Below are 26,547 nucleotides of genomic sequence, written 5' to 3'. Positions count from 1 at the left end.
CCAAAGCCTTTGGGGTTTAGCAGAGTGCAATAACACTCACAGAACAAATGTTCTGAGAAATGTATGAGTTTGGTTGCTATTATCAAAACAGCAATGGTTACTATTTAAAAAAAAAAATGCTTTTATTAATCTAAACAAGTCCATACAGAATCGGAACATTTGGTTTTCTATGAAACCAAATATATCTCACTCTAAAAATATTATCAAGATTTCTAGGGGTTTGAATATATTATTATTAACTATGTAATAAAAGTCAAGTATTTTCAACTTCCTACTCAATATATTACACTTAGTAAGATTAAAAATAATTCCATTTTCTTAAAATTGTACTTTTACATTTTATTTTATATATTTCACAATCCAATGTTGTTCTTCTGTATAAAATTTTTGTATGACTATGAGGTTTCAGTGTGATATTTTTTAATATGAGTATATAAGAGCAGATTTTTACTATGTGAATGTTAAAATACAAAGGTATATGAATATTTAAGAAAATAGAAGATATTCTGGCTTTTATTTGAATATGTAAGCAATCTAAGTAAAAGCTTTTGATAAATTGTGATGTGTATACCTAAATAAAACCATATCATATTACTGGTACTCACTGGGGTTATGTAAATATGTGGATTATAGCAGCAGAGTTTTGATACATAAATATTAAAATACAAAGGTATTTCAGTATTTAACAAAATGGGAGTTAATCAAAGTATTAACTTAAGCAAAATCTTTTGATAAACTGAGACAAGAATATATAAGTGAAATTGTATCTTACTGCTGCTACTCTTGCTGTACCAATCTATGGTTTATAGTTCTGACTAACTCTCTACTGGCCTATAGTTGCCTCTTTTCTGTTGGAGGATTTCAAATGTTTTTAAAATATTTTGCTGTTGAGCATGTACATAAATTTTTCCATGTTGCTTCCTGTAAACAACGCAGTATATCAATCACTGAGATAAATAATAGATTTCATGACTAGTTTAACATATGCAGGCAGACATTCATCAGCAGCATATGTACATACTATGCCACTTAAGGGACTGAATATTCAGTATCTGTAGGGGGCTCACATGTGGGCCCTGTGGAGAGTGGGAAACAACTCTAATCCCCAAAATATTTGTCTTCAGGACTTTACAAGCTTGTGCTGAAAGTTCATATGACAAGTGCCATCTTAATTTTCTCTACTGGAATGTACTGGCATATTCTTCATTTTTGAGGTCTACCTAAGTGTGCTGTGCAGATTTGCAAATTCACAAGACATTTAAAATGCATTAATAAACTTTTTCTGTCTCATTGCTTCTGTATTCAAAAATATATGTGTTTTGACTAGGGAATAAAAATGGTGATGTAAGCTAATTGAAGACAATATCACAAGATTTTTTTGCAATTGCTTTCATACTTTTTATACCATCTTAAAAACTGTAACTGCACTTACCTACGACGGACATTTCAGGAACACTAGCAGTATAAATTTCCTCTGGGAATGTTGGCTCATTGTCATTGATATCGTGGATTTTGATCACAAATTCAGACTCTGGTTCTACTGGCCTCAGAGTTCTTCTGTTAATAGCTTGAGCACGTAGAGTATAAAAGGCCTTTTCCTCCCTATCAATTCGTCTTGTGGCATGAATATCACCTGTTTTTTCATCAATAATAAAAAGAGTACCAGCTCCGTCTCCAGATAAAATATATTTGAGCGATCCATCTCCTTTATCTTGGTCTGAATGAAGCTAGAGGAAATAAAAATGAGCATATCTGTGATGATGTCTAAGGAATGGGTGAAAGAATTCAAAGGTGGCCCTTCAAATCCCATCACACATAATGGGGTCAGTAATCTCAATACTATAAATCAGAATTGAGTAACTATCAGTTCTATCACACTCAAACACCGCCAAGAGTTTTTCATGTAGCATTGTGATTCTTTATTCTAAACAGAAAATAATTTCCCACATTAAATTAAGTTCTCTTTTCCTGTTTGGTATATAACTATTTCTTTGAACAAATAAATCCTGATAAAGACATAGCCATGAGGGTATAACAACGTACTTTCAACTATTTCTGGAAATGTTAGGTTATTTTTCTCTCATATTTGACCAGAAATTCAGCTCTTATCCACTTATTATTGGTTGCTTTTTTCTGCTTGGTAATTAGTAACATCTTAGGATTTCTAACTCTTTCAAGCAAACACGAGACAGATTCCAAATGTGGTAACAATAAATGTAATGTTTGGTTTCATATAGAAGATGCCCATTACCATGCAGATATTTGTATATCTTAGAATAGGGAACAGATATTTATGTAATATTAATACATATATGCTAAACAATAATTAAACAATAAATAAATGATAATGTAAAATAGGTCCTAACTTTGTACCTTGCCAAAATATCTTCTTAAAAATCTGCAAAGGACAAAAGAATTCAAGAGAAGATTGTGACTGACTTTCCTGTGTCTATAGAAAAATCACATCAAAACTTTGAGAATTATTTTATCATATTAAGAGATGTATTTGGGATCTTGTGCACAGAACATCCTAGGGAACACATTGTTGCAGCTGAGCTGTGGGTCCAAGAACTTATGTGTACTGAGAAAATTCTATATTTCTATTTTTCAAAGGTATCCCTATAGGAAATCAGCCAGGCTTACAGACACATGGATGAGTAAATTCAGACTTTGAGAGAATAAACTGGAAGTCACTCTAAGACTAATAATTAAATTCTAGGCTGTTGAGTAGTGGAGAGTAATGTATCCTAAGCATCTTCCAGATAATGTGACTGTGTTCCAAGGCAAAATTACTCCATGTCTCCTTGTCATTGGATTCTTAGCTTGTGGAAGAAGCTTGTCCACAGAAAGGACAGAAATTTGGAATAATTATGATTATAACTATGCCTTTAGTTGTACCACAGAACCACTGGTACTGACTATGCCACGATTATAATGTTAATATTGCAATAAAATGCACTTTTTTACTTACTGATCCTTCTCCTTATATGGCTTTTTTATTCTTTAGAAAATGGCCTATGAATTTTATATGAAGGGTAAAGTAGATAATGGGAAAGGAATGTGAGGGTAAGGTGGAGAAGGGCTTGGGGAAGAATATCTAACTCTAAGAATGTATTAAAAGTCACATCAAAATTTGCTTCTTAAAAAACTTTAAACATGTGAATATTTATATAAAAGTGTTTAATTGAAGTTACACTATGTAGGGAATTATGTCCATTTCAGAAGTCCCAGTTTTCCAAATTAAAAGCCTGGTGATAGATATGGATACCTCTCTTCAATTCTGTCAAAACTGTCTTAAAGACTCCCAAGGCGAGAAACAATAAGCATGTTGCTTTTTGTTTTGCATCAGAACTTGATAGGAAAGATCTACTGCTGAAGATCTGCCCCCGCCCCACACACACACATGTAGGACATGGAGAAATCAAGATGATACTGACTGGAAAGCTTCCTCCCAGCTGGCTAGCTCTCATTATTGAGGAACTTGTTTTGCAAGCTTCTGAACAGGAGGAGAGCTAGCAATCGTAGCAAGCTGTGAACCTTGAGAGCTAAAGTAATGACCAGTATGGTGAGATTATACCCTTGGATGCAGTAGTGCATAAACTATGAGGCTACCCAACCATTTTTATGATTGTGTTTAAGACCTGCTCCCAAGAAGGAAACTCATGGCCCTTTTGAAAAATGTACCGAAGAACCCACAGTTGGGGTGCTCATAGGTTCAGGGCGGAACTAACAACTATTAATTTCCAAATGAACACAGTATTAAACTGCCCTCCAAAATCACATTTCTCTAGTCATGGGTTAGTGCAGGTCTCAGACTTCATCTGAAAAACTTTCAGCAGTGGAAGGTGGTTAACAGAGAAAAGCATAACTCACCAAACTGTGGAGAATAAGTGAGAGATGAAGGCTGAGCCAAAGATGAGACATTGTATCTCAACTTCTCCCCAAAGATGAGGTGTATGTATCAACATAGAAGGACCACGTTTTAAATGGCTAGCTAGCAAAGACCAGAGGAAAACAGTGTCTTCTGGATATAGCAGAAACCCTGCACTCATGAATTCATAGCTGCTGTGGTTGCCTGTGCAAAATCTGCCCCAAATCAACCCAGTCAATATTCTGAAATACAGTTGGAAGACATTCGTGAGTCCACACTGTTAACTGAGAAGCTATGAACAGTTAAGGGGAAGTGAGGATTAATCTGGAGGGAGTTAACGTGAGCAGCTAGGGAGAATATGATCATAATACATTGCACCAATACTTAAAAATTTAAACTATTTATGGAAATAATATATAACCACAAATGTTAGACTTTTAATAGTCACATAAGATATCAGCATATATCAAAAGAGCCATGCCACTCTCTATTCTGGATCATTAAAATATAGCAATAACAGTTATTTACACAGATATAGAATGTGAATTATACATTTATTTAAATAAATTGGATTTGCTCTTTAGGTCATTTATATCAAAACACAAGACAGTCAAAGCTAGGAATTTTAATTTGGTTATTTCCCATTTAACACAAAAATGTATTATTCAATGAGGTATTTTTTGTTAATGACAATTATGTATGCTTATTTTATTTTAATGAATGTGAATATTAAAGATTTGCAAGTGCTTATGTCTATGGATATTTGGAGTAAGTGTGCACGCGTGGAAGACAGGACAACATTCTGTGTCTCTCTCTACTGATCTCTACCTCCGTTTTTAAACCTAGAGCTGGCTGCTACAGATACACTGCTAGTTGGGTCAGTCTTGGGGATCCCAGAATTACAAGCTGCCATCCGTGCATTCTACCATTTGAACCTCAGGTCTTCAAGCTTAGAATTGCAGCCACATGACCAACTAAGTCATCTATCTAACCTCCAATTTTATGCTCATATATTGTTATAATGAGCATAAAATAGTCAAACCAAGCAAGAATGAACATACTTACGCATGCTATTGTGCTGCTAGTTCCAGATAGATTTATAAGAGTAGATTTCTTTGTGAAAATGTTTATGCTCATTAGCTTTAGCAATCCCCTCTATATACGACTCTGTTCTTCTTATTCTTGGGCAAATAATGCATTATTAGTGACATAATGGATGTGCATATGTAGGTACTTTAGTGATAAAAAGAAGCTTCAGAACAAAGAGAATTTTACTCTGTATGTAGCTATTTGGACACAACAATATGAGTAAACTCAGGAAGTATTTGTAATTAATCACGAAACTCTCACAAGTCGCATATGAGTGTGTAGTCCAGGAATCACTCTTAAGTAGTCAAGAGATTGATGGTTATTAGCATCCAAAAATGTACTCGGCTGCTCGGAAACACTCCAGTTACATGCACTGCAACACTGTGGTCATCTTCCCTGTGTCACTCTAAGCATTACAGATTTCTTACTCAGTCCCAGAAACACAACAAGCCAATGCTCCTGGTATTATCAATCACCTGACCAGACAGCACTGTGGTTCACAGTAGTCAGTTTCCATTTCTATTAGCTATTCATCCAATAGCTTTAGTTTCAAATTTCCATAAAATCAGGTGCTTTTAAAAGCAAATGAAAAATTCCATCTGTGTTCCATGGAAGACCCAAAGGAGACATGCAAACCATATATGCAGAGAAAACTCTACAGCGCTTGCAGGAGTGAAAGTGGATCTATTAAGCTTGTACTATCTAAGCTATCAGATATAAACTGAATATGGTTTGGGAACTGAAGAAATTCTTTTACAAATTTTGTATCTCAGAACATTCGGTGATGTAGCGTGTAGAAATATACAAGGCAAGAAGTGTTCATAGCATTCCGCTACTCCAGGTTAAGAATGCAAAAGAAAAATCTTCCCAGATTATATATGTGTACATTTATACAGTAGGATTTCAGTCATTTGAAGCAGACTTTAGACTAAAAACCACAGTTGAATGTGTTGTTTTTCTTTTTGCCCTTCACTTAGGCTACAGAAAGTGAAAATCAGCTCTTGTACATGGACCACATGCTGTGGGAGTTTCTGTTGGATTAGAAAATTGAACAAGGTAGCAGCAAAGGTGAAGGAAAAGGTCTGGAAGTCAGACTGTGGTTTTATGAATCTGAGAATGAAAAAAATGTCTACTTTATTCAACAGGAATATAATTAAGAGAAACAAGTGGCAGCTGCAAATGCAGGACTTTACTTGTTAAGAAGCTACAGACAGAATAAGTGTTGCTACAACCATTAGGTTTAACATTAGTGATGAAACAGTGTTTTTTAAAGCTCTGTCTTTTCTTACAGTGAGGAAGGATTCAACACAACTGACTATTACACTGGAATAAAAGATAACGGTGGGAGTGATTAGGGCCTTAATCCTACTGTACTAAATACTGTAATAAAACAGTATTCAAAATACATGAATTAGAGAGACAAGAAATGTAACCAACATTTTGACTGTGATAAACTTTTATATCTCCTGAGATGTGGGTAATTAATCTATTTCATACATAAAACTAATGGGTTACAAGGTCTTTTCTAATTGTTATATTGGTGGCAATGTTTTTATTAGATTCAGAAAGAAAGAAACAACATAATTCTTCAATTTGCTCTTATCAAGTCTTTTTTGTTCAAGTCTCTTTATTATTAGTTTTCATAACAGTTTTATTATTTGTTTCCTTTGACAGAGTTTTTTTTTTATATCAACTATAATTTGTCGTGGAGCAATTTTACATGACATAATGCATACCTACCGCTCTCACTCCCCAACCATCCTTACATTGGTCCCACCCTCTTTACCAAAAACCTGCCTGTCTCATTTTCAAGTCTACTCATTTTGATTTATGACTGACAGTTTTTTTTTCCAGGACTATCAGTTTGAGTGTAGGTTTGGGGATATTCTATGGAGCTCAGTAGACTCAGTAGTGGGTGCGGAATTCCTCATCACTGCATCGTCACTAGCTGCAGTTACTTGTCCAGTAAAAGGTGAGACCCTAGAGTTCACCCTCCATCTGTGATGTACTTGTAGAGAGGGTCAGGCTTCTGTGAGACCTGTGTGATGGACAGATATGTTATGTATGTGTTATGTATGATGTAGTTTATAGCTACACCAGTTGTACTGAGTCTAGAGGGCAGCAATAAGAAGCTTTCTTTATTGGTTTACTTTACTTTCTGTGAATAACTTCTCCTCATTCTTCCTGGTATTGTTTCTTTCTCTTAATCTTACACATGATACAAGATAAGATACACACTATTTCACAAATCAGCTTCTTTACTGAGATTGTACACAGGTTTAGTCCTTTAGAATTACTGCTTACTTAATGCTTTTTTTTAGTATTAGGCATCAGTTTTTACACTTATTTAATTTAATTGAATCAAGTCAGGTATTTATGGTGAAAAGAGATGGAGTAGATTAATCATATGCTCAAAAGCTCATAGCATCAACCTTCAAAGAAAAAAATATTTCGTATGGGTTGTATTTTGCTATTTTATTATGTGAGTCATAAAATTTTCTTTAAATACAAAGAGAAGAAAGAAAGAGAGAGAGAGGATGAAAAAAAGGAAGGAAGGAAAAGAAAATAGATTATTGTGGCTTTAACTCTGCAGTAACACCTGCTTTCCGGTGTGAAACATTTGGCCACAAATCTTTAAGAAGAATTTTATGTTAATACTGACCTTTCCTTTCCTTGAGGAAAGCCTATTAAAAATTCACAACCTGCTGTGTTCCTTGTAAATTCTCTAGTAGATAAAGGACATGGCAAGATGCATGACAACTAATGAAAACAGGACAACTGCTTCTGTACTGCACATTAAAAGTCATCTCCCAACTCCCTAACTTTTAAACTTGGATAAGCTTAATTAAAATCTAATACTGTACCTGTTTACGTCAAAGAGTTAATAGGCTAAAGAAAATTCCCAAACATTAAAGAATGCTTGATACTTTGAAATGTAGACTATTTCTGACTATTCATACACTCCTCATAAGTTCCCATGAAATAAAGTTTATAAGGTAATACAAAGGGCAATAGACCTTGTTTCAAAATACCTTTTTCATGTATGAATCCAGGCAATAAATGTTTATTGTAAAAGAGTTAAATCAAGGTACATTTCAGGATTGATACTGTATATTCAAATTCTATTGATTGGGTGGCTTCCAAAGAAAAGGAAGGTATGTCTTTTGATTCTAGATGTGGATTAGTGGCTTGCCTGGTTTATGTCCTCCATAGGCCCACATCTTTAAATATCTGGTCTTCAGCTGGTGATTCTGGACTCTTTAGTAGTCCATCTGCTGGAAGAAACACATCACTAGAGGCAGACTCAGAGGACTGGTAGCTTTGCTCCTGCTTCCATTTGGCTCTCTAAATTTTGGTTTCGGATGAACGTGTGATTTCTCTTCTTCCTACTCTAGCTGCCAAGCCTTCTTCCTTCCATTCCTCTCTGACCTTTATGTCTATCTCTCTAGAACCACGAGGCAAAGTCATCTCCTTTTCTGGGAAGTCAAGGATCGCTGTGCCAGAGGCCTTATTGCAGGTGAGGGTTTGTTATCTTGAGCATATTTGTGTCTACTAGCTGCTTTTCTCCACTGCTGGGAAAATGGAGAGGGTTTTCTTGGGCAAGAACACTGACTTAACGCATGAGAAATTGTGCTATTCCAACTTTTTAATCTCTGTGAAAAAGTGCTTAAGAGTCTTGACACTTGCAGAATTGCTAAAAAGTGCAAATGTAAAGGATTTTGGGTCTTGGAGCAGAAATTAGCAGCAAGCCTCTATAAAACCATTAAAAATCCAGTTATGTAGCACCAGATTACAAATGGTGCGGTAGGGCACACAAGAGAATAGCAAGGAAGTATTAGAATGGAGCAAATCTAAAATCCAGCACAGACCATTAAAATCCTGTGGCTGCGGTGGCATTTCCAGCCTCTGAAGCAAGGGTGGCATGAGGTAGATTTCGCCAGCCCTGTCACCGTGCAGTTCCTATTATAGTCCCCCGTGCCTCTCTCTTGGCTATGTTTACTCATTGTTTTCTACTTTCTTTGGCAGACATTTTTATATTTCAGAGATTGTCAGTGTGCTAGGATTTCCATTCATTCTTCGTATTTATCTCAGTTTCACGCATTGCCTTCCCCGGGATTCTGAGCCTGACATACATTCGCTGACCTTCTTAGCTTTCTTTTGGATTTTGAGTCTAAGGTGCCACAAAGACACACTTTTTACATTCTGTGTATTTCCCAGGTGAGCAGGACCTTCATTTTATCAGGGCCAGTGATAGGTCACTGCCAGCTATATCCCTTGGAACATAGTTCAATCCAGCTCGGGGTGCTTGGGTAGAAATCAGTGAACAGGATTGTTGTACACAACTTCATAACCTGTGTGTGCTGTTCACTGTGGAACTCTATATCTTTTAACTGAGAGTATCTTTTATCTGCGCGTAGACTTTTTCATACCCTTGAGCCTGCAACTGGTAAGAAAGGCTACACAACTTCCTGAGATGTACTTTTCCCACTGTGGTGTTTTAAGCCACTTGGCTACAAGTAATCATGTACTTCTTTTTCCAAGAGACAAACAAAACAAAAGAATACACATAAAAACTTTTAATAAATTCAAATAACTATAGCCATTCCATAGTATCAATGATTGATTAAAATAAAATTAACACCACCTTCAAATTCTGTCTCTCACAAATCCTCATTCCATGGATACAATGTGTAAAATTTCATTAGTGTAGTAAACCTAAGCCAGGTTCAACTCTCTGTGGAATATTTGCTGCCATTTGAAACTTTATGAGCAATCTTCATTGTCTATATTTTATTAGATTTTTCTTTTCTAAATTCCCACTGAATTTACCCATTAGACATTGTTTATAATTTGATTAAAAAAACTTTTATTCTTCTCTCATACATTACTTTCAGAATGAATTTTTTCTCCCTCCACTCCTCCTAGTCCGTCTCAGCAGCTTCCCAGATACAATCAATATTGGTTTCTCTTTAAAAAAAAATCAAAACAAAAACAACAACAAAACAAACAAACAAACAAACAAACAACAACAACAACAAAAAACCAGCCTCCCAGGGCAGCCTAACAAGATACAACATAGCTGGCCACAAGCCCTCATATCAAGGCTGGCCAAGGCAATCTAGTAATAGGAAGAATGTCCTAAGAGTAGGTAAAAGAGTCGGACAACCCCAGCTTCCATTGTTGAGAATCCCACAAAAGCACCAGGCTAAACAACCACAAGGCATTTTCAGAGAACCTAGCTCAGACCCACATAGGGTCCATTTTGTTGTTTCTGTCTCTATACGTCCCTATGAGGTGTGCTTAGTAGATTCTGTGGCCAGTGCTTTCATGGTGTCCTTTCTGATGACAACTGGGGTAGGCACTGATCTATGAGTATAGCAGAATGTCATTAGGAATGGTTTCCTTTCTTTCTTTCTTTCTTTCTTTCTTTCTTTCTTTCTTTCTTTCTTTCTTTCTTTCTTTCTTTCTTCAGTCATGTTTGGTTCTTGTACTCACTTGCATCTAAAAGGCTATCCAATTTTTTTCCTGTTTTCAAAGGCTTTTGAACAACATGGCCGGATAGTCACAAGAAAAATTTCACTTCAATACCAACTCCCTAAATTAGTCAGACCTTTGAAATGTCATGAAAAAAGAACTCCCGCTGACAACAACTTAAATGAAGGAAATAGCTCCTTGTTCCCTGTTTTTAGGGTTTCTAATTCAATTGGCAAGGGTGTACTTGGGGTGAGCTAATCAATTCAGCGGACCCATGCCACATCTACCTTTTATAGTTGTTATATCCACCCTCTAACCCAAAGGTTCAATCTGTGGGTTGAATCCCCCTTGGGGATTGAATGACCCTTTAATAGGTGTCACATATGACCATTGGAAAACATAGATATTTACACTACAATTTATAATAGTAGCGAAGTTTCAGTTTTGAAGTAGCAAGGAATATTTAAAAGACTGAGGAAGGACATAGATCAGAATTTAAAACTGTAACAGAATTTTGATTAATGAATTAAGAAAATTATAGTAAATACTATGTCAATTTAACAATTTTTCTCTCTATGCCTGTCTCTCACCTCCCCCCCTCTCGCTTTGTGTCCCTGTGTGTGTGTGTGTGTGACTGCATGCATTAACCTAAAGCATCAGAAACTATTGAGTAGATTCTCTAACATACACCCTTAATTTTATGCTCCATTTCCTTTCAAACAACTGAGATACTTTATATTTATTTTTAAACCATCAGGAATGTGACAAATATGTCATCCTGTACAGGTGTCACCAACATTGGCATAATGCTCTAATTGCTCCAGAAAGAAACAGTGCAACAATAAAAATTGAAGTACTGAATCAAAGAGGCCAATTTGCATCCAATAAACAGATAAAGAGGATCTAGCAACAGAACACAGCTGAAAGCAAGGGAAAGCCAGCAAACACCTGCTTCGAAATAAGTAAGCAGTACTTCATTCGGTTAGGGAAATAAAAGGAGAAAGGGTGAAAGATCCTGTTACAATGTAGAAAGTTAGTAAATTAAGTTGCAAAATGATCAATGTGTGTATCTGTTCCTCTCGGGAATGCTGTGTAAATATTCATGAGACAGGAATGCATAGGTCAGCTTTATAAACCTCAATGAAACTATTCTCCATTCAAAAATAGAAACAAAAAGGAGATAAAAGAGCAATAAAAAGATCATGAAGGAACTATAATGATTTTTAAATGTACCATATGTATTTTATTTAGCTTGATAAGTACATTTCTGAAAAATCCTTGGTTTCGTGAGCAGAGATGAGTACAAAGGATTTAGGAGTTAGGCAACAGAGTATTTATAGATCAGTGCTTGGAGGGTGTGGGGAACCATAGAACAGCACCAAAAATAGGGTTGTTTTATCATCGTTATAAAATCATGCTCCAGAGATCTCTTCAAACCATATCAAACCAAACCAAACACTCCCCAAAAAAAATGAAGCAAGCAAAATACAATATTAGGTCTAGATTGAGTAACTAGGAAATTGTCACATCTGATTTTCTATAAAGTTAGCCCATTACAATTATGACTATGGATCCACCTTAGAAGACACGGGAGATGTGAGGTCTCTGTGTGATACCATGGAGAATTATTAAGAGTTTGCTGATAAGGTGTGGAACTAGTAGGTGGATGGAGTGCAGAATGATAGACAGAGCCCATATCAGAAGGTTCTTGGAGAAACAATCCTTTTTTAGCATGAGGAGTTTCTCTCTGAGGCAGAAAACAAGTAGACTTTTTTCTTTTTCACATTAAACAAATGAGCAATCGTGGTTGAAATTATCAACTTGACATAGACTAACATCACCAAAGAGGAGAATCTCAGTAGTAGGGTTGCCCATATCAGATCTGCCAGTACGCATACACATGGAAAATTGTCTTAATTATTAATTAATGTAAGAGGAATCGCACTGTGGGGGGGCACCATTCTTAGACAGACGTTCAAACCTTGTTTAGGAAAGCTCGTTAAGCACAAGCTTTTTAATGAGCCAGAAAGCAGCGTTTATCCAAATTGCTGATGCAAGCCACTGCTTGAGTTCTTTCCCTGACTTCCCTCAGTGATGGGGCTGTCACCAGAAAGTGTAAGGCAAGTAGACCTTTTCCTCCTCTAAAAATCCACAGACCGATGAACAAAAACAGCAACTACAAGAACTAAAGATAAATACCAGACTCGATTTTACTGAAGATAGTTTTAAAGGTACTAGACAGAATATTCTTTCCTCCACCTTGAGGAGTCTAATACTGATACTGGATTATAACAAAGATATCACTTTATATAATTAATTAATTAATTAATTGTTTTTTCCAAGACAGGGTTTCTCTGAGTTACAGTTTTAGCTGTCCTGGAACTTGCTCTGTAGACCAGACTAGCCTTGAACTCACAGATATCTGCCTGCCTCTGCTTCCCAAATGCTGGGATTAAAGGCGTGTGTGCACCACCCCTACCTGACTGTTTAATTTCTTTGCTTTCTTGTACTCATAGCTACACAAGGACTAGAACTGAGGTGAGCGAAAACACGAAAGGATACTAAAGGAGCTAGCTAGGATCATGACATTCATTCATAGAGTTTATGTAAAATTTTAAATTGTATTTCTTTATATTAAATTAAAGAGAGTAAAGTGCCTTGAGGCTCTAAAGTTTTTGACGAGTGATGTTACAGAATTTTTATTAGAAGCTCTTTGTTTTCTACAGTTTACAGAGACACTTTTCCCATGGTAGCCATTGGACATCAAGCATATAACCTGACACCCCAGGGACCAAGCTAGAGCCTGCTATCTCCCTGGCTATCACAAAGGAGAGGAAAAAAGCACGGTGTTTAGACGAATACAGTCTTTGTTTTTGCGTTTGTTATGAGACCCGAAAAGAAACTGAAAGAAAGAATATCAATGCTATCCTTGAAACAGCGAACACACATGTAGTATGTGCATAAAAATGGTGTAAAGTACAGTATGAGGGTGTACAAAGAGTCCCTAAGATACAGTCTTAAGTATTTAATTAAAAATTATTTTTTCATCAATTTTCTGTGTTTTTCCACAAAGAAAAGACTCGGGAATTGGTTCAGAAAAGGTGGTTGGTTGCTTGATCCTCTAAGTGACATTTATAATTTCATCGTCGGGCACTTATCTCTGACTGCTTTCCTTGATTTATCCTCACTTGTAACTCCAGGTAATAAGACCATGTAGGTCTTATTAGTAAAATAAGCCAACTTTTCAATCTCCATGTATAGTTGTTCCATATTTTCTCTCTGTATTCAGACTATGCTTTTTAATGTGTATGCATATATACCTAAAATTATCTATGCATTACATGTAACTGCATAAACTTTAGGGCTTCACACATGTAATTTTAAAAACTTTAATTATTCTGAAAGACTACTTTTGCAATACTTTTCTAGAGAAACGTGTTTACTTTGTGTCTAACTATAGCATTTGCATTCTTTTCCACTCCTACTACTTATAGTACACGGCACACATTTATTAATAGACATCAATGGACATAAAGTCTAATTCTGCAATTGCATCTTTAAGAAGATGAAAAATTGGATGCATTTTACAATATTTATTTTAAAAAGCATGAAGATTTTGAGTTAAATGAAATTATAAAAATTGCAGGGTGGAAACCATGAAGAGTTATTATGTTAAAACTATAATTTTTGCATTAAGAATATCTTGTTCTCTTCTAGCATAGAGGTGGATGGCAGGACGATTATGAGTATGAGGCTAATCTGGGACACATCTCTAAATGCTGTCATAAAACAGGGAGAAGTCATGTGGGAGAGAGTAAAGCAGGGAAAAGAATGTTACTCTTCATATCTAAGTTTAAATAAAGTATAAAATTAGAATAATTGGAATATGATGTATACATGGTTTAACAGGTGAAACCATAAATGAAACTTTTCAAAGTTGTAATTCAGATAAAGAATTTTCTTTGTAATAGGAAGCAGGGGGTCACCTTAAACATCTTCAAAATAAGTTGAATAACGCATTAGTTCTATCAGTAAATGGATGCTGCCATTCCCAGTGACAACTTGTAGAATATCCAGAATGTCAAAATAGGAAGTAAAAAAGAAAAAGAAGAATAAATAAAATATGAGGTAGTTATGACTCAATCATTGCAAATATAATAGGAATTGAAGTAGAAGGAGGGGAATTGTAGACATTTCCTAAAATGTATACTTACACATGTATAAATGATATTAACGCTTTAACCAGAGAATAATAACCCATTTAAACCTACATACTAGCAAATAAAAACACTAGTATTTGGAATGGTTTATGTAATTTTGTGTGGTTTGCTTGTAGAATATCAAAGAACCACCAAACATTACTGGCTATTTCTAAAACTATTGGGTAACATTCAGAACTTGACAGTAACACCCTAATTTTGAAGACATCACACATATCAGCCATAGAACATATAGTAATATAGTATTCTCACGATATCTTCACAATCTCAAACCAAGTAAAATAGATGTAAGCATGAAGCTCCATCCTGATTTGAGAAACTCTTTGTATCGGATAGATATTGGGAAAGGAAGAGGGAAAGTCAATTGTCTTAAAGAATAGATCCAATCCCTGTAGCTGTGACCACACTCTAGGTCAGGTCCCATATTCAAAGCTATTTGGGTAAAACAAATTGTACTAAGATGGGCTTAAAGAGCAACAGTAACAAAGAGAGAGAGAGAGAGAGAGAGAGAGAGAGAGAGAGAGAACAAGAAGCTGGGTGGATAGGCAAATGAGGGTGTATCTGGGTAAAGGTGGATTAGAGAAGTGAATATGATCAAAATGCTTTTTATGGAATTCTCAAAAAATAATTAAAATATTATTTTTAAAAAGATAGAGAATTTTCAGGAATGGGTGGTACATATGTTTAATCCCAGTACTTTGGGTAGCAGAGGCAGGAGGATCTCTGTGAGTTTGAAGCCAGTTTGAACTACAGAGCTAATTTCAGGACAGCTAGTTTCAGGACAAATAGGAACCCCATCTTAAAAAAAATAAATAAATAAATAAATAGAAAAATTTAAAAAAAAAAGTCATAATGGTATAGATGTATCTGCTGACTGGCTGCTGTCCAGGAAACCAGTCATTTGGGGTCTGTCCTTGTTAAGTTTTGGGTAATTTGACCCAAGTTAGTAACATTTCAGAATAGGGATGCTTAGTTGAGAAAAGATCTCACCACATTGGTTTGTGGTCAAACCTGTGGGCATCTTCTTGATTAATGGTTGATGTGAATGGCGTGGTGCTAGTTGTGTGGTGTTATCCCTGGGCAGGTGTTCTCGGGGTGTATAAGATCATGAGGGCGTGGCAGGGAGTCGTACCTCTGCTTGGCATCACTTCCTGTCTCCAGGTTCCTGCCTTGAATTATTGCCTTGAATCCCTCAGTGAAGGTGCTTATGGATTATGCAATAGAGGTGAAAGATGAAAACAACCCATTCCTCTCTGATTTGCCTTTTGTCATGCTGTTTTAGCATAGCATCAGGAACTCTAAGAGGGACATAGTGTTAAAAGTGAAAATTGATGGTTTATGAAGACAGTATTACTGAAGAAATAATAATTCAAGACCGGAGTTCACAAAGTGGTAAAAACTAAAAGAAAGTCCAACAAAACAAAATCAGGTACAATTGAGGTGCAATAAATCTCATAAGGTTCAAGATGTGCAAACTTACAGCATGTTAAATGCTATTCTGACCATTTCTGTATCATCATTTGTAATCATCAATTTTGTTAATGCTTCTTAAAATCTAACAACCAAAATAAAACAAGAAAGACAATAGATGGACTTTGAAAGTCCTTTAGAAATGTCAGCCAGAACAGTATGAGTTCTACATTTTTCTACATAGGCATTCCACAGCTATCTAAGACTCTAGTCTAAAACCACAGGCTTAGTCTCTTGACAAATGTCCACTGCCAGAAAGAGAGAAGCAGATAATTTTCTCCAAAGCAGAATATGGAAGCATAGAGACCCCTTCCTACTGGAGGATGTTTTCACCTGTTGAAGTAAAACCAGAGGGAGGGAATGGGGGGATAATTGATGGGGATATATATTAGGGATTTGGTCTGTTCAGTTGTTGGGACAGGGAAGTCTGAAATTCGTAGGTAATGATATCTTAAAAGTCCATCTAAACAAAATCAGGAGCTTGGGGTTGAGAGGAGAGGTTTCCTGCACGGATAGGGGAAGATGGTGGAGAAAATTCTACTAAACCTCATTTTGTCCAAAAATACCATGATGACATATCCTAAATTGCCTTCTAAATTAAAAATAAACCTTTAAAGTTGATACTGCAACCTAGATTCAGAAATGCATGCAGGGTTTGTTCATGGTTTTTGTTTTACTTATTGATACTAAAATCAAATCATTTCTTTTTTACTTTAAAATAAATTCCCAATGGCTTTTCAGAGTCTCCACTGCTCCTATAATGTACCCAGAGTCTATCAGCAATGCTGCTTGTTCACCTCTTAGCTTCCCTTTGTATCCATTTAGGGTTAATCTACCTGCTACCCAGAGAGATCATTCTTAAATACAACATCGCCACTGTTACTACTATGCTCCAAGCACTGGGATTTTTGTCCCTTGAGAAACAATGCTACATGTGCAATTCCTAGGAAATACTCATGTCATTTACTTTTTAAGATCTGTCAAGCTTCCTGTGTGTGTTCATATCTGTCTTTCCCTGTGGTCCTCTTAATCTGTTGACATGTTGTTCTCAGTTTTAACACTGTTTTATATATTCTAACTTACCAAAGTGTAATTACCTCATTACTAGTTACATAAGTTTGATGCTTTTCTTTCAGTAATAATAAGTTCTGTGTCGTAAAGAAATATCTGATTTTAATAGTCAAGTTCATCCATCAGTCACTCCACATCTCTTTGAAAGTCATTACAGAATCTACTAGCCCACTGTCATACATATAGCTTCACACATTCTCCTCCATTGAAATATTTTTATAGCTTTACTTTTAAATTTAAGAACATTTACCATCTGCATTTATGTTTGGCCACACGTATAGAAGGTCACAGGCATCACACATGGGATGTTTTTCTTATCAGGATTTTCATAGACTAGGCATTCTGGAAGTCATTGATTTGAATTGGAATTAAGCCCTCTGAATACTTCTTTTAGTAGCCACAGGTGTTTTAGAGCATTGATTTCATCCCATTTGTCTATTAGCAAGCTACTACCACTATTGTTGGAGTATCTCTAGCAAAAAAGCATGTGGTGGGAATTTAAACCTCGCTGCAGCTGTGTTGAGAGGTGAAGCCTTAAGAGAAGAGATTAGGCCGCGCTTTCGAGAGTGTTGCCCTCCTAAAGAGCCTGATGCTATTATTACAGAAGACTGCTCCTCTTCTGGGAATGGCCTGCGAATAAAAGGCCACATTTGTTTCTTTGTTGATCTAACATCCTCTGGAGCCTCTACCAAGGGAGAGTGCATCAAAATGGCTCTTGTCAGATGCCAACAGGTTAGCAATGGACTTCTCACTTCTCAGAAATGTGAAAATTATTTTTTCTCTTAAGTCTCTGGGCTACATCAGCAAAAACAAAGAAAAGCATCACTGTCACATCCCAGTACTCCAGTTTCTAAAGACCTACAGCAGTCAATGAAAATATTCAAACAAGTACTCTTCCTTATCTGTATTCTAAATCAGGACTTTCTGGTGGCAACGTGGATTTTTAAATATGTATGTTACCTTCTATGTAATAAGAAGAATCCTTGGTAAATTTTTAATCAAAACTGCAATCAGTTTACAAATTACATTTAAAGTATATGATTGTGAAAAATTTTCCTCTTTAAATACTATTTATAACTCTTTTATGAATATATTTTATTGGCTTTTGATATCATATTTTTGTGATACTCTGATATGACCTGGCCATTCCTATTTTGAAATCTAAGTGATTATGTTTAAGAATTGAAGACCATCCCAAGATAGGATCCATTATCATTCCTCTTGGAAGAGCTTTAGAACTCATAAATCTTTTGAGCAAAATTCCTCCAAATCTAGACATAAGTTGTAGACAATTGCTGGAGGGAGTGGATCGCTCAGAGATTTAGATTAATCTAGATCCCTATAATTAGCCCCAATTAAACTAACCGGTTCACCAAGCTAGTATTAGATAAGATCATTTCTATAGTCTGCTACTGTGCTACATATTTGGGTAAGTTGGAAGTAGATTCCTCAGAAAATATGATATAATCTAATCTTACTTTCCTTGTAATTTGCTCAGTTTTACTGTCAGAATTTGTGAGATCTTTTGCTGTCTATAGAAACTTTGTGAAGTTGCCAACGTGCTTCCAGTTTACGTCACTAAAGTTTTATAAAACATAATTTTCTTGTATGTTTGCTTATGATCTCGTAGAAATCTGATATTCCTTTGGGAATTATGTTGAATATTTTTGTTCTGTCTGTTAGGTTTTTATTAGTATGCAGTTCTTCACCCATCAGTCAAACTTTCTCAACATCATTAGGGTTGACTACAATACAAATTTTGGTTCTGTTCCTCTATATAATCAATGGTTAATTTTATTCATCCCACACACTAATACTGTAGTCTCCATTTCATAACAACTACATTTAAAACGAAATTCTTACAGGCGGGATAAATTGGAGCTGAGGGTATCGTGACTGGGTTGGTGTCCGGGTTTCCCTTTCTGAAGTCTACAGAGTACCTTCTTGCTCCAAATAGACTAGAACTTAGACGTGTGGGCTCCATGCAGGCACCAGCTCTATTTCTCTACATTCAATGAGCTGTGTGGATGCTATCCTCAGCAATGGGGCCGCACTGTCAGTTTTCAGAGAGCCACGTTCTGTCCTAGCATCAGCTGGGATTGTTTAGGGATCTCAGGGGAACTTCCTCAGCCAATGACGCAACTGAAAAAGTGGTCAGTTCAGACTCCAAATTCCCCATTACTTGGAGTCCTCACTACAATCACCATCGTAGATTCCAGGAAGTTTCAACTGTACTAGGTTTCCACATCATCTATCAATGCTTCCCAATTCTAACTCTCTCTCCCAGCACTCTCTCCCTCCATTCATCCTTCCAGTACTTGTGGGAATGGCCAATCAATGTTTAACTTGAGTTTCGTGGTAAGAAAGGAAGCCCATGCACAATCCTGCCTGGATGGCTATGAAACAAAAACTGGATAGCTCAGACACCCAGGGTAGAATCAAACACTACTGGCAGCTTGTGTGTGTGTGTGTGTGTGTGTGTGTGTGTGTGTGTATAAGAAAGAAATGATTCCTAGTGATATTCAACTATACTCATAGATCACAGAACAGAGCCTTGCCCCATCATCATCAGAAAGGCTTCCTTTGGTAGCAGATGCGAGCAGGTGCAGAATGAGTCTAAACTGATGCTCTCCTTAGGGTACCTAGACTAAGAGATTAGGGAGCCCTGAGCAAGGGGGTGAGAAATGACTGTAAAAGTCAGTAGGGATGGGGGACATCAGTAGAACAAGGTACACCAAATCGACTAAGCAGGGCTCATAGGGGCTCACTGAAGCTGAAGCAGCAAGCATGAGGCGTCTGCATATCTGTATGGCTCTTAGCTTGGTGTTTTCATGGGACTCTTGAAAGTGGAGTAGATGTATTGCTGATTCTATTGCCTGTCCTCGGGATTATTTCCTTCTCATTGGATTGCCTTGTCCAGCCTAGATATGAGGGCTTTGCCTTGTGTTATTGGGTCTTGGTTTGCCCTGTTCATCTACCTTCTGCTAGAGGCCCCCTCATTTCTGAAGAGGAAATAGAGAAGTGTATCAAGGCTAGAGATGTGGTTGGGGGAGCTAGTTGGAGTAAGGAAAGGGAATACTATGGTCCGGGTGCATAGTGTGAAAGAATTTATTTTCAATTAAAAAAATAGAAAGAAACATTTTTAGAGGTATATGTTGCTCACTTTATTAATTAAGGAAACCAGCGTTCATCCCAAATTCTAAGTATCTAAGATTCTCCAGCATTTTATCACACATCTCCCAACACTGGTGTGGTTTCTAAAGCCATGTGTGATATGTAAAGTGTCAAAGTGTTAATAGCTATCATCTTGTGGTAGTTCTTTATGAGCTCTTTGCTCTCAACTCTTCTGCACCTTAAATACAACTCTGTGTGAGTGTGTGCATGTAAATACACTGCATACCCAGCATGTATGTGGTATACAGAACACAACTTGTGCATCTACTCCATAGGGTTTGTGGATCAAACACAGGTCCTCAGACTCAGCAGAAAGTACTTACAGGCTGATTCCCTTCAGTGGTCCATGTTTTATTCTTTTTTTCCTGTTTGTTTACTCTTTGATTTTTGTTATACCGAAATAGAAGTGTAAAGATTTCTGTGATTCTTTTTGTTAAAAGAAATCAAGACTTGTTATTATATTTCAGGATAATGTAGAATATAACTTTGCATTACCTTCTTTTCATATTGCCACAAGTAAGTCTGTAATCTTCCTAAGGTCTGATTCTTGTAGAGGATTTATGCATTTCTCTCTGAACGCATACAGAACAATTCATACTTGATTTTAAAATTTTAATTTATGGCAGAGTTCTTTGTTATGTTTGCTCTTTCTATCAAAACTGCAGTGGGCTCACAAGGCACTCACACTTTGCAATCTCGGTGTTTCTGTCCAGGGTTACAGCAATAAATTTTTCATTGATGTCCCTCACTTTCATTGCCCATATTCCATTTTTCGGGAACTCCTATTTATTCAAATATTAATCCCATGGGAATTTTCCTTCAATTTCTTTGTGTCTTGGATCCTGTATTATCCCTTATATTCTGCTTTATTTCCTTGTGTTTTCTACTATCAATATGCAAACCATCTATTGTGATTTTAACAAGGCTATTAGATTTTCAATACTCACTGATAGTCTTTAATGTGTGATGTGTTTGTGGGGGGGAGGTGTTTTCCATAGTCATCTTTCATTAAGTTGGCATTCTCAGATCAATAGGAACAATTCAGTGCTCTCATTATATACTTCATATAAAGATATGGGGCTAATTTGTCCATCTAGGCTCTCTTGAAGTCGATAGAATATTACCATGATGATGCTGTGTGTCTTTCCAGGATGGGTTAGAAGAGGTAATAAAGCTTCTGCATTGTAAGCAGAATTTGTAAACTTCCCCCAGTCTGTATAAGAAGAGTTAGTTGTGTTACTCTGATGTCACTAGGCTGTTACACAAACTACAGTATACAGAACCAACAAGAAAAACAGAGACCACATAAGAATAGGAAGCCAGAGAGAAAGTAAATTGTAAAGAAAGACAGAAACAGTGAAATGCAGCAAGCCCTGAGATGTCCAGTGTCCTCCTGCCCAGTGTATCTGAAACTTTTTGAAAACTGTTCATCTAGATATAGACAGGTAAGTATTTCCCAGTATCATAATCTAAATATGTACCCAAATGATGTTGCTCAAAAGCATTGAATAGTGTTGGGCAGGTATTGCTACACTGAAGAGTATTACTAAATAATATCAAAACCTATATACCTGGATCTTCACCTGATCCAATGTTTTTATATCTTCCAAATTATTTTTTCTTCACAAGAGTTTTTCCTTCTTTGATAAATAGTAAAAGGTTGCCTCAAAATATCTTCATTAGGAACTTAACTATTTATATAGTGTTATATTCAAACTTTATTGCAGAAAATATTAAATGTGCTACATTCTTATAAATATCCACTTTTCCTTTGTAAAACTGTAATCAATTATAACATTTATTTAAATACAAGTCAATGTGAGAATACAATGAAAATCTTATTTTATTTTTAAAATCTGATAAAAAAATGTACAAATGAAACTCTGATTCTAATAAGTCCTCTTACTTACAACATGGCAATTTTTCCTGAGCTTTGGAAATTTTATCAGTCATTCATTTTCCTTGCCTTTCATACTCATTCTTTTTACCTCTTTTCATTGATCTACCCCATTTACTCTCCATCACCTACACCGTCTATAAAGATTTACTAGACATCAAGTTTTGTTTGCTGCTTCTTTCACACCTCCTTTTAATCATTCTTTATATTTCCCCATCTCTCTAAGGAGGACACGACTTAATCAACCTACTTTCTTTGCTCTTTATCATGTGTTCTCCTTGGGCTGATGTTCAGTTTGCAAAGAAACAAAAACATTCCCACCCTCACTTTTTGCATTAGAGAGGTAGGGTCTGCAGTGGAATCCAGAAACAGTAATACAGTAAGCATGCAGCAGACGGGTTCACATTTCACAAACACTGAGCCCAGGTAAACTTCTGACATTACAGGTTTTCCTATAAACAGATTTCTCCGGGAATGCAGGAAGAGATTTTGTATCTTCGTTTCTCAGATATCACTGGGGAGTTTGTTGTTTCGTATTTATGGCACTCTGGGTGTGGATTAATCTAAGTGAATTGGTTGTTAATACCCAGAAATGAAGAAATGTGAGAGATTTATGAAAAATTGTCTTCTAGCACAGCTAGCATATGTCTGTTGGGATTGGAGAACTTCAACACAAACTGCACAAATGGGAAATATGAAAATGAGATTTCATACCCAACACACGGCACAAATATTGGACTCGACACTAGGCAATCCTATCCAATGGGGAAGCCAAAATCACTTCTAGGAAGATATATTGTCGGTTCTCTTCCTTATGTTAAAAGTAGAGTCGGGAGTTGGCGAGAGACGAGGGGCAATCTAAATAGCTCAGCTCATGCTGCAGGAAACCTGAACTGAATCAACTCTGAGATCGAATTAAAGGTAGAACTACCCACTTCTCCCTCAGCTTTGCTGAGCACTAGTCTTATAAGGATATAGTATTATCATGATTGAGGTAAATCAGCATGCTAACCCCATCCGCATTTACTTCTAAATAAACCCTTTATATTTCTCCCCTCTACACTGGAGATGTGATCAACATTTTTTTTCCGGGTTAAAATCCATAACTATTGTAGTCGTTTCTCTTAGAGAAAAATAAAATAATTAAGGGTAATTGGCAAGTATGGTAAAGGAAAGTTTCCCTCTCCTGCACAGAGTGCAGATGGATTATAGCAAATTGAACTTTATGTCTCATTGCACAAAAGACAATAACAGCATCCTTTATGCTATTAAATGAAATGTAACAGTGAAGGTTGTGTTAATTTATATATCTTAATAAAGAAACCCTAAATGCCAGGGTTGTTGATAAAATATAAGCTTTACTTATTTATTAGACATATTACATCAGGAAAATTTCTTTTTAAGATTTAACTAAAAAAAAGTAGCCTGGTGGTGGTCCCCACTTTTAATACTAGTACTTGGGAGGCAGTCGCAAGCAGATATCTATGAGTCTGAGATCAGCCTGGTCTACAAGCACTAGTTTCATGACAAGCCACAAGGCTACATGTCTTAAAACAAACAAACAAACAAAAACAACCAAAAAATAAGTAAATCAAGTGGCCAAAAAATACTTAAGGAAATGTTCAATAACCTTAGCTATCAGGGAATGCAAATCAAAAGAACATTGAGATACTATCTTACACTTTTCAGTATGGCTAAGATCAAAAACACTAATGATAGCTTATGCTGGAGAGGATGTGTAGTAAGGGGAACACTCATCCATTGCTGGTGGGAATGCAAACTTGTACAAACTCTTTGGAAATCTGTATGGCGGTTTCTCAGAAAATTGGGAATCAACCTACCTCAGGATCCATCAATACCACTCTTCGGCATACACCCAAAAGATGCTCAATCATACCACAAAAGCATTTGTTCAACTATATACATAGTAGCATTATTTGTAATAACAAGAACCTGAAAACATCCTAAATGCCCCTCAACTGAAGAATGGATAAAGAAAATATGGCACATTGACACATTGAGTACTACTCAGTGGTAAAAAAAAAAAAAATGACATCTTGAATTTTGCATGCAAATAGATGGAATTAGAAAACACTATCTTAAGTGAGATAACCCAGACACAAAATGATAAATATGATATGTTCTCATTCATAAGTGGATACGAGCTATAAATAAAGGGCATTGAGCCTATAGTTCATGATCCTACAGAAGCTAAGTAGTAAGGTGAACCCAAAGAAAAATATATATAGACCCACCTGGATATTGAAAACAGACAAGATTGCCTGACAAAACTGGGAGCATAGGAGCAGGGCGGGGGGAAGAGTAGAAAGGGAAGAGAAGGGTAGAAGGGGAGGGCTGAGGAGAACTTGAGGGAATGGGATAGTCAAGATGGAGGAAGAACAGATATGAGAGCAAGGAAAGAGATATCTTGATTGAATCAGCCATTATAGGGTTAGCAGAAACCTGGCTCTGGAGAAATTCCCAGGAATCCACAAGGATGACTCTGCCTAAGACCCTAAGCAATAGAGGAGAGGGGGCTGGATCTTGACTTGCCCCATAGTCAGACTGATGATTATCTTAAATAACACCATAGACCCTTCATCCAATAACAGATGGAAACAGAGGTAGAGACCCACATCACAACATTGGACTGAGCTCCCAAGGTACAGTTGAAGAATGGAAGGAACGAGAGCATGAGCAAAGAAAGAGGTCAAAAGCAGAAAGGGTTCATTCACTGAAACAGTTTACCTGAGCTAATGGGAGCTCACCAACTTCAGCTGGACTAGGAAGGAACAAACATATCTTGCTAAATGTGGTTGACAGTTGTATGGCTGAGGCAGACTGAGCGGCCACTGGCAGTGCACCGGAATTTACCTTTACTGCATGTACTGGCATTTTGGGATCCTATTTTCTTTGGATGGATACGTTGCTCAGCCTAGATGTATAGGGAGGGTCTTGGACCTTCCACAAAGCAAAGTGCCTTACCCTCTGTTAGGATTAGACGGGGATGGGGTTAGAGGGTGTGTGGAGGGACTGGTAGGAGGGGAGGGAGTGGGAATTTGGAGTGGTATTTTTTTAATCTAATATGTTTAAAAAGAAAAAAGAAAAAGACTTTACTAAATTATAAGTATAGTCTATGTACCCTTCTTTATGGAAAAGTAGTTTAAATACTTTCCATTAATGATTAAACACAATTTATAAGTTAATGAATCTTTTAGAAATTAATCACCAGGAAATACTACAATATTTTAGTGGATACACATTATTAGTAATAAATTAAAATGTTAAAATATTTTAACAAATTAAAATATTAATAAGAACTCAAAAATACTTAACATACCTATTAATATTAAGCCTCCCTTTCCTATTGTTGTCTTTATAAAAAAGATGGAATTAATTGAGGATAATTTATTTTTCTACTTTTATGTCAACTATAATGTTATGTATTTATTTGATGCCTGGAGTTAGTCTGAAAAAATATTTTATATATATATATATATGATTTAAATTAATTGAAAAAATAAATCAAGTGGATACATATATGTTTAACAAGAGCATATAATTGATGATATTCCCTCCATATGACTGTGTTTTTCAAATCCCATGAAAGAGTTTGTGTGCTTATGTGAAGACAGAGTAGGGAGTTGCCTTCTCTGTTGGTATTAGAGTCTGCAATTATAAAGGAAAGATAAAAGTGTAAATATCCATTTCATGGGGTAAGAATGTAATTCAGTTGGTGGAATGGTTGCTTAGCCGTAGTACCATTTGAAGCTTTACTCCAAACCCATCCTGGTGGCATAACCAATAATCTCAGCATCCTGAGCAAAATTCTCACATACAAAATGAATCCGTGAGAAGCCTACGCCATATAAAATATATCTCAAAAGTACACTCATCCAATGATGGTGGGAATGCAAACTTATGCAACCACTTTGAAAAGCAGTGTGGCGGTTTCTCAGAAAATTCGGTATCAACCTACCCCTGGACCCAGCAATACCACTCTTGGGAATATACCCAAGAGAGGCCTTATCATACAACAAAAGTATATGCTCTACTATGTTCATAGCAGCATTGTTTGTAATTGCCAGAACCTGGAAACAACCGAGATGCACTTCAATGGAAGAATGGATGAAGAAAGTATGGAATATATACACATTAGAGTACTACTCAGCAGTAAAAAACAAGGACTTCTTGAATTTTGCATACAAATGGACGAAAATAGAAAACACTATCCTGAGTGAGGTAAGCCAGACCCAAAAAGAGGAACATGGGATGTACTC

At 36.3% G+C, this 26,547-nt stretch overlaps 1 protein-coding gene across 3 annotated transcripts in view; it reads right to left on the bottom strand.

The window, feature by feature from the left end:
• Nucleotides 1-26,547, bottom strand: part of LOC126499761 (cadherin-10) — a 107,284-nt gene that overhangs the window by 47,202 nt on the left and 33,535 nt on the right. For all 3 annotated transcript variants that reach the window (XM_050139100.1, XM_050139098.1, XM_050139099.1), the window contains exon 2: nt 1,433-1,727. In XM_050139100.1, coding sequence (XP_049995057.1) covers nt 1,433-1,727 — 295 coding nt within the window. The remainder of the gene's footprint in view (nt 1-1,432; nt 1,728-26,547) is intronic.

This window comes from Alexandromys fortis, unplaced genomic scaffold (genome assembly GCF_014885135.2).
Source record: "Alexandromys fortis isolate MF-2015 unplaced genomic scaffold, M_Fortis_MF-2015_v1.1 scaffold_37, whole genome shotgun sequence".
Classification (NCBI taxonomy): Eukaryota; Metazoa; Chordata; class Mammalia; order Rodentia; family Cricetidae; genus Alexandromys; species Alexandromys fortis.
The sequence above is the reverse complement of the archived record's forward strand: the minus strand, read 5'-3'. Positions and strand labels throughout refer to the sequence as shown.